General features: G+C 44.6%; 1 protein-coding gene across 1 annotated transcript; it reads right to left on the bottom strand.

Annotated features, from left to right (window-relative positions):
• Positions 1 to 231: 231 nt before the first annotated feature.
• LOC128829944 (SRRM2 protein homolog rsr-2-like) lies at positions 232 to 4,337 on the bottom strand. Its single transcript, XM_054015472.1, has 2 exons — positions 1,932 to 4,337; positions 232 to 858 (listed from the first exon to the last, which is right to left on the bottom strand). The coding sequence occupies exons 1-2, from the start codon at positions 2,473 to 2,475 to the stop codon at positions 332 to 334; spliced, it is 1,071 nt and encodes a 356-aa protein (XP_053871447.1). The 5' UTR covers positions 2,476 to 4,337; the 3' UTR covers positions 232 to 331.
• Positions 4,338 to 8,440: the final 4,103 nt, after the last annotated feature.

The following is an 8,440-nucleotide window of genomic DNA, read 5'->3' as shown; positions in this document are numbered from 1 at the left end:
GCCTGGCTGCTGATTACGCGCAGCCAGACACCAGGGCGATTAGAAGATCACACCATGAAGCGCTGTGCATCAGAGAAGCTTTGAAAACCAGTTTCATGACTGGCCAGGCTACAGTGTGAAATATCTGTTTGTTTCTCCTTCATGAAAACCTGCCCCCTTTATTGACTCATTTTCTGTAAGGAACCCACCCTCCCCCTTCCCCCAGCTTTCTTTCAAACCAAATAAAGTCACTATCATTTAAAAATCATTTATTCTTTATTAATAGATTAGAAAAAGAGGGAGGGAACCCGGGTGGGATTTGGGAGGAGGATCGGTGGGAAGGAAAAGGCCACTAAAAAAAGGTTAAAAAAAATGACAGCCTTTTGCTTGGGCTGTCTACTGGGGTGGAATGGGAAGGTGTACGGAGCCTTCCCCCCCGCATTCTTACACGTCTGGGTGAGGAGGATACGGAACATGGGGAGGGGGGAGGGTGGAACAGGGGCTGTAGCGGCAGTCTGTTTTCCTGCAGCCGTTCCTGAAGCTCCACCAGACGCCGGAGCATGTCTGTTTGCTCACACAGCAGCCCCAGCGTTGCATCCTGCCTCCTCTGATCTTCCTGCCGCCACCTCTCATCTCGAGCGTCTCTCCTCTCCTCACGTTGGTCCCTCCTGTCCTCACGTTGGTCCCTCCTGTCCTCACGTTCACTGGCTTCTTTTCTATACTTTGAAACCGTTTCCTTCCACTCATTCAGATGAGCTCTGTCACTGCGGCTGGATTCCATAATTTCAGAAAACATCTCGTCTCGCGTTCTCTTCTTACGACGCCTTATCTGTGATAGCCTTCGGGATGGAGGAGGAAGGCTTGATGAATTTGCAGCTGCTGTAGGGAGGGGAAAAAAGAGAGAATTGTTTAAAAAGATACATTTTGCAGAACAATGCTTATACTCTTTCACGGTGACCAACACTATTCACATTACATAGCACATGTGATTTCTGTGCAAGGTCGCATTTTGCCTCTTAATGCTGAGTGCCTGTGGCTTTGCTGCTAGAGATCACAGGTCTGGGCAACAGAATTCGGCTTGCATGCGGCCATGGTAAGCCATTGTCTTACAGCTTCTGTGCCCTCCTTTCCCACATACCAAGCATAGCCTGTAGAGTGCTGCGGTTTTTCTGTTAACATTCAGCAGCAGAAAACAAACTAACCACCCCACCCCACCCTTCCCGCCATGAATTCTCTGGGATGATCGCTGTACCCCTCCCCCCACCGCGTGGCTGGTATCAGGGAAGATCCCTGCAGGAACCAAACTAACCACCCCACCCCCCCCCGCCGCCGCCCCCCTCCCGCCATGAATTCTCTGGGATGATCACGGTACCCCTCCCCCCACCGCGTGGCTGGTAACAGGGAAGATCCCTGCTAGCCAAACGCGAAAAGCTCAGGGCCAATTTCCCATCTGCGCTTGGCTAACTGCGGGAAGGATTTATTTTCCGCCACAGGCAAACAGCCCAGTGGAACGGCCACCTCTGTCCCCTTAATTAAGTTCCCGTATTTCAACCAGGTTACCATGAGTGATATCACTCTCCTGAGGATTACACAACAAGATAAAGAACGGATGTTGCTTGAATGCCAGCAAACACCGGGACCGTACGCTGCCAGGCTTTGTCAGGCAATGATACCAGATTACTTGCTGCAAGCATGGCGTGGTCAAGTGTCCTACCATGGAGGATGGAATAAGGCTGCACTGCCCAGAAACCTTGTGGCAAGGCTTTTGGAGTACCTCCAGGAGAGCTTCATGGAGATGTCCCTGGAGGATTTCCGCTCCATCCCCAGACACGTTAACAGACTTTTCCAGTAGCTGAACTGACCGCGAATGCATCCCAAGTCCTCAGGGCAAAGTAATCATTAAAAACCGTTTGCTTTTAAAACAAGTTTTATATTTTAAAAGGTAAACTCACCTGAGGTCCCTTCCATGGGGTCAGGGTCTTGGGTACTGGCTTGGGAGGGTTGGGAGGGTACTTCAGTCAGGGTGAGAAAAAGATCCTGGCTGTTGGGGAGAACGGAGTGCTGTGTGCTCTCTGCAAGCTCATCCTCCTCCTCCTCCTCCTCTCCCCCATCGGCAGAATCCTCAGGTGTAGCTGATGAGACTATCCCCGACCCGGAATCCACGATCACAGGTGGGGTAGTGGTGGCAGCCCCCCCTAGAATTGCATGCAGTTCGGCGTAGAAGCGGCATGTCCGCGGCTCTGACCCGGAGCGACCGTTTGCCTCCTTTGTTTTTTGATAGTCTTGTCTGAGCTCCTTGACTTTCACGCGGCACTGATCTGAGTCCCTATTGTGGCCTCTCTCCATCATGCCCTTGGAGATTTTTTCAAAAGTTTTGGCATTTCGTCTTTTAGAACGAAGTTCTGCAAGCACTGAATCCTCTCCCCATACAGCGATCAGATCCAGTACCTCCCATACGGTCCATGCTGGTGCTCTTTTTCGATTATCAGCCTGCATGGTTACCTGTGCTGATGAGCTATCTGTGGTCACCTGTGCTCTCCACGCTGGGCAAACAGGAAATGAAATTCAAATGTTCGCGGGGCTTTTCCTGTCTACCTGGCCAGTGCATCCGAGTTTAGATTGCTGTCCAGAGCGGTCACAATGATGCACTGTGGGATAGCTCCCGGAGGCCAATACCATCGAATTGCGGCCACACTATCCCTAATTCGAAATGTTAAAATCGATTTTGGTGCTACTCCGCTCGTCGGGGTGGAGTACAGAAATCGATGTAAAGGGCCCTTTACATCGAAATAAATAGCGTCGTTGTGTGGACGGTTGCAGGGTAAATTCGAATTAAAGCTGATAAATCCGAATTAAAGTCGTAGTGTAGACCAGGCCTCAGTCTGTTTGGGGGGCTGTGTGCTGAGCCTAGCAGCCTGCTAGGCAAGGCTGAGAGCTTCCTAATGAGGCTCTAGTCTACCATCCTTTGTTTCCTGATCCATTTAGGGTCCCTTGACAAGGGGGCAGGACTACTCAGAGAGAACAGGGGTTTAAAAAGCCAGTTCCTAAGCAACCAGAGGAGATAGCGAACAGGAGCACAAACATGGGAGCTTAGAGAGGGAGCGTGAAAGCCAGATACACCTAATAAACATATTTTTAAACTTAGGCCAATAAACACCTGCCAAAGAAACTAAACAAAAAGTTGCAAAAGTAAAAATAATGCAGGCAGAAGTCCAGCAGCAGAGAGGGGGCTGGGCTATCCAGTTTATTGCACTGAATGCAGCATGTATGATCACCAGCCTTGTGGGCAGGTGGCATGTGTGTGCACATTTGGTACAAACAGCTCATGGCTCTCAGAGACCAAATCAGGCTCTTGAGACCACAGTGGCGGAACCGGAGGAGCTAAGGCAGACAGAGAAGTACATAGACAAGACTTTCTGGGACACAGTAGAACTGTCCCCCCGTACTCTGACAGCCTCTGTGCTATTCAGGTAGATGAAAGGCTTTGGGAAGGAGAACATCAAACGAGAGTAGAGGGAATGATCATTTACTTGGGACCCTCCTTCCAGCTGTCATTGTGGTATCCTCTCGCGCTGAGAATACCCTCCAGGGGCAGGAACTCAGTTATTAGGAAGAGACAGGTAATAGTATGGAGGATTCAGTTATTAGAAATATATAGTTGGGTTTGTGATGACCAGGAGAACCATGTGGTGAATTACCTGCTGTGTGTAAAGGGTGCAGGTCTCCCAAGACATCTAGACAGATTTACACGCAGTGCTGGAGAAGCAGACAGTGGCCATCGTACATGTAGCTAATGCACATTGGGGGAAAAAATCCCAACTATACATACAAATTTGACTTCTTCATTTCCAGTTTTGGCACATTTAATTTTCTTTGAAGAATTTGCATTTGACTCATAATCAGCGAGGATTTCTGCCTCCCGTCGTAACAGATTTTGGATTTATGTTTTTCCAACTCCAAACTGTCTGGCAATTTAACGGCCACTGGTACCAGCTTCTAGTTGTGATATTGCTTTAACATGTTGCTCTAGTGTAAGAAACACTTTGCATTTGCATTTTTTCTTTTTTGCTTCCATGTTGACTTCTTTTAGCTTTAAACTGTAACTTACAGTACACCTTTCGTTTCCACACGTTCACATCTTCCTTTCAAGTTCTTGTTTGTTCAAGTTCAACTTCCAGTTCTGATTCATACACAGACTGAAGGCAGAGTGGAGAGCAGTAGCTGTTGGCTGGGCACCCAGTTCTGATGGTAGCGCCGCTGCCAGCAACAGTGCAGAAGTAAGGGCAGCAGCCGCTGCTCTCCAGCTGCCCAGCTCTGAAGGCAGAGCGGAGAGTGGTGGCGGCTGGCTGGGCACCCACCTCTGAAGGGAGAAAGAAAATGTAGTCACTGGTCACAGATGACAGGTGGCTGCTCTTCCGTTTCTTCACAGTTAAATTATAGGGAAAAAGTTCTGTGGCCTCTGTAAATAGTCTCTCGTGACAGGTGGTCTCTCTTCAGAGGTGGTTGCTACGACAGGTTTTACTGTAGGTTTAAACACCTCAGCCTTCTTGACATCATCAGTTATTAGCTCTCCTTCCCCACTAAATAGAGGGCCTACAGTTAAGTTCATCATTCTCTTATTCCTAATACATTTAAAGAACCTCTTCTTGTCGCCTTTTATGTCCCTTGCTAGGCGTAACTCATTTTGTAAGAGCATAAGAACGGCCATCCTGGGTCAGACCAAAGGTCCATCTAGCCCAGTATCCTGTCTTCCGACAGTGGCCAATGCCAAGTGCCCCAAAGTGAATGAACAGAACAGGTAATCATCAAGTGAACCATCCCGTCGTCCATTCCCAGCTTCTGGCAAACAGAGGTGAGGGACACCATCCCTGCAGTAGCCATTGATGGACCTGTCCTCCATGAACTTATCTAGTTCTTTTTTTAACCCTTTTTTGTGCCTTAGCCTTTCTGATTTTGTCCCTACCTGCTTATGCTATTTTTTTGTACTCCATGTGAGAGACAATATCCTGAATTAAATTAAACCTTATTGAATACATTCAATACATTTTGGGTACATTGCATTAAAAATGCAATTGTGTGTGTGTATTGTGGAATTGAATGAATTTAATGGAAAGGGTAAATAGGAGAAGAGCAGTGGGTGCTTAAGCAAATTCACTCAGCTTATAACGTCTCCAGAGAAGCCCCCACACCTGGAGAGATAAGTAAAGCGCTTGTGATGGAGCCATATTGGTCTCTTACTATTCTTCCTATCTTTCCTGAGAATCACAATAGTTGGCAATTGTGCATTTAATAGTCACCTTGAGAAACTACCAGCTCTCTTGAACTCCTTTCTTAGATTTTCTTCCCTGCCAGTGCTCTGAGTTTGTTAAAGTTTGCTTTTTTAAAGTCCATTCTCCTTATTCTGCTGCTTTCACGCCTTCCTTTCCCTTAGAACCATGAAATCTATATTTTCATGACCACTTTCACCCAAATTGCCTTCCATCTTCAGACATGCAACCAATTCCTCCCTGTTGGTCAGACTCAAAATAGCTGTCCTCCTGGTTACTTCCTCCACCTTCTGAAACAAGAAGTTGTCCCCAATACATTGCAAGAACTTAGTGGACATTCTGTGTTTTGCTGTATTACCATTGTAACATAAGAATAGCTAAAGATTGAGGTTTGGTATATACATACTATATCTTTTTACAAGAGCATTAATGCTGATAGAGTGCAAAGTGGCAATTTACTACAGTATTAGTTTACACTTGTACCACTGTTGTAAAAATATCCAATTTAGATACCCTAGAGCTATCATTTGATATAGGAAGAACTACTGTACCTACAAAGGAAAAAGTGTTACAATAATATTATTCAAAGAACGTAGCTGGGCTCAATAATGTTGTCCCTCTGTCACAAAGGGGGAAGATAACTGCTTTGAGGAGTAGCACAGGAGCTCAGCTCAAACTTAACATCATGCAGCACTCTCCTTCAATATGTGCCTTTTAGTTTCTATCTGGCATATACCAAATGCTCACATATTGCAAAAATATATAAAGTGTGTGAATGAGGCCGGGGTTCTGTGAAAAAAGGAAGTATGTGATAATGTAATTGAAGACTATCATATGCATACCCATGTACAAGTGGGCTGAATTAAGTTTGCCCAGGCAACTTTAATTCTGACATTTTCTAACTTTTGAGTGCTTGATTCAATCTTAGCATTTCTTTTACTGTAGTTTTTTAAATATAATCCCTATATATAATGTGAATGCAGGAAGATATGTACATATATAGCTTATAAAATTATTGAGTGCTTTGGGGTGAAGACCACCACATAAGTGTAGCCAAAGAGCTAGATAAAATTGTCTTTTCAAGTTTCCCAGATTACCAAAAATGTCTGGTATTCTAAAAGAGAAATGTTTTTAATTACTATCTGTTTTAACTTTTGAAAATACAGCCAAATTCCACAAATATAAAACGTTACATCTATTTCATGGTACAAGTTTATCAATAGGTTCCATTATGCCTCAGTAACTTTATAAGTTCCAACTACCTCTAAAAAATCTCTAAGGTGCACGTGTTTGTGGAATAAGAAGCAAAAATTTAAAAAACGGGACTTTGGAAATAGAGCAGCAAGTTCTTGAAGCTACACACTTGACTCACCCTATAAATGGTCTTCACCTTGATTTTAAAAATCATAATGCCAGCGTTTTGGCAGATCTCTTTACCCAGATTAGTTGCTATGTGTGATTTAACACCCCAGGGTGCACTGTGAGCATTAGTGCAGTGCATAGATAACTTATGTCCAGCTATTACACTAGCTCAAACTGAAAACATATGAACACAGTATGAAGCAGTAAAGTGAATATTGGTTGGTTCCGCAGTAAACAAAAATGCTATTGCCTCATTTGTGTAGAATTTTTAATGAAGGTCAAGCTCCTCCTAATGGGGAAATAAGTATTTTAGTTTTTTTTCCCACTAAAATGTCAGGTTTACAGTTCCTCTGGAACAGTAATACGCCTGACTTAAGAACCCAAAATGGGCTCTTTAAAAAAAATCTAATACAGAACATTCCAAATGTATGCACTTCATTTCTGCAGAGAATTGTTTACTAGTTAATAAAACTTTTTTTTTTATTTTTCCCCAGAATAGCAGATGTTCATCATAGAGCAGCTTACAAGGTGGGAAGCAATAATGAAAATTTACACATCTTGCTAATAAAAGAAAGTGTGGATTTGTTTTAACTATTCAGAAAAGTTGAAAAATAACTACAAATTTTAAAACTGTGAATCAATAGCTGACAGGCATGTGTTATGTCAAAATGAAATGATTTCCTTAAAAAGTAACAGCTGCAAATTCCAAATTAATCCCTTTTCACTTATGCCCATTACTGGTTAGGTGTAAAGTAATTGATAAACCTTAGCTAGTTCTGCTTCTGAAGAGGCCTCTCTCTGCTTTTAACAATATATCAATGACATCACTATTTCCCCTCCACTCAAATAGTTATTGCTTGTGAAAGGTGCCAGGTTGAAAACCAGGGGGACCAAACACAACAAGTACAGTGCAGACAGCTCTCACCCCTGTTCTGGAGGGACCATATCTAGGGGTGAAAAAAAAAATTAATCAGTCTTTGTGCCTAGTTGGGGTGGCTGCTGAGACTAATTAGTACAAATTGTGATGGTGATTTCCTGTGAGACAGACACCTGTGGATCAGAAACTGGACTGCGTCCACAAACTCGTTCCATCAAGCCCATTGAACAGCTATGAGGCACAACCAGAATTCTCCTAAGAAGGCGACCCAGATTACCTGCCAAGAAGCAGAGCTCACTATACATGTGCTATGTTCACAATTTCTTTGTCAGTGGGACCCCGCTTTATGCATGCATTGCATTCTGAGAGGCAGGGCCGAATTAACCATCACTGGCCCTAGGCAAACACACACTTCTGGGTCCCTACCTTCTAATGTGAGTAACAAACAGCTGATAAATGGGAAGGGAAAAAATACACTTCTGTGGTGTTTTATCCCATACATATTACTGCAGTAAGTTCCCATCCCAGCCTGTTCACTTACTGCTGTTTGAGAAGGAAGCGATTTCTTTACCCAGTGCTGTCCTTTGCTATTCCCAACAGAACCAAGGAGAAAGTGAATCTCAGCTGTGTGCGAGGCCTGTCTCTGCCCACTCCTCCACTGATGCTCCATCCTTAGAGGTTTTTAAGGCCCGGCTTGACAAAGCCCTGGCTGGGATGATTTAGTTGGGGTTGGTCCTGCTTTGAGCAGGGGCTTGGACTAGATGACCTCCTGAGGTCTCTTCAAACCCTAATATTCTAGGATTCTAGGATTTGTGTCTAAACTGAAAGAATTTCACTCACTTGAGTGAGTGGTGCTGTGGCCTGGCACATGGGGTCGTAACCCCACTGAAATATGGCCTGGCCACCCCTCATAATGACAGAGGGGCAGTTGAGTAAAATTTGAGTGACACTGCGA

The sequence above is a fragment of the Malaclemys terrapin genome, chromosome 1 (genome assembly GCF_027887155.1).
Source record: "Malaclemys terrapin pileata isolate rMalTer1 chromosome 1, rMalTer1.hap1, whole genome shotgun sequence".
NCBI lineage: Eukaryota > Metazoa > Chordata > Testudines > Emydidae > Malaclemys > Malaclemys terrapin.
This window is presented reverse-complemented; position numbering and strand designations above follow the sequence as displayed.

What these genes read in the sequence shown, in the direction of transcription:
- LOC128829944 (XM_054015472.1), bottom strand. Translation starts at nt 2,475, where the DNA reads ATGCAGGCTGATAATCGAAAAAGAGCACCAGCATGGACCGTATGGGAG. An exon ending in CCCCATGGAAGGGACCTCAG is followed by an intron (nt 859 to 1,931) that starts GTGAGTTTACCT and finishes CCCTCCCTACAG; the next exon opens with CAGCTGCAAATTCATCAAGC.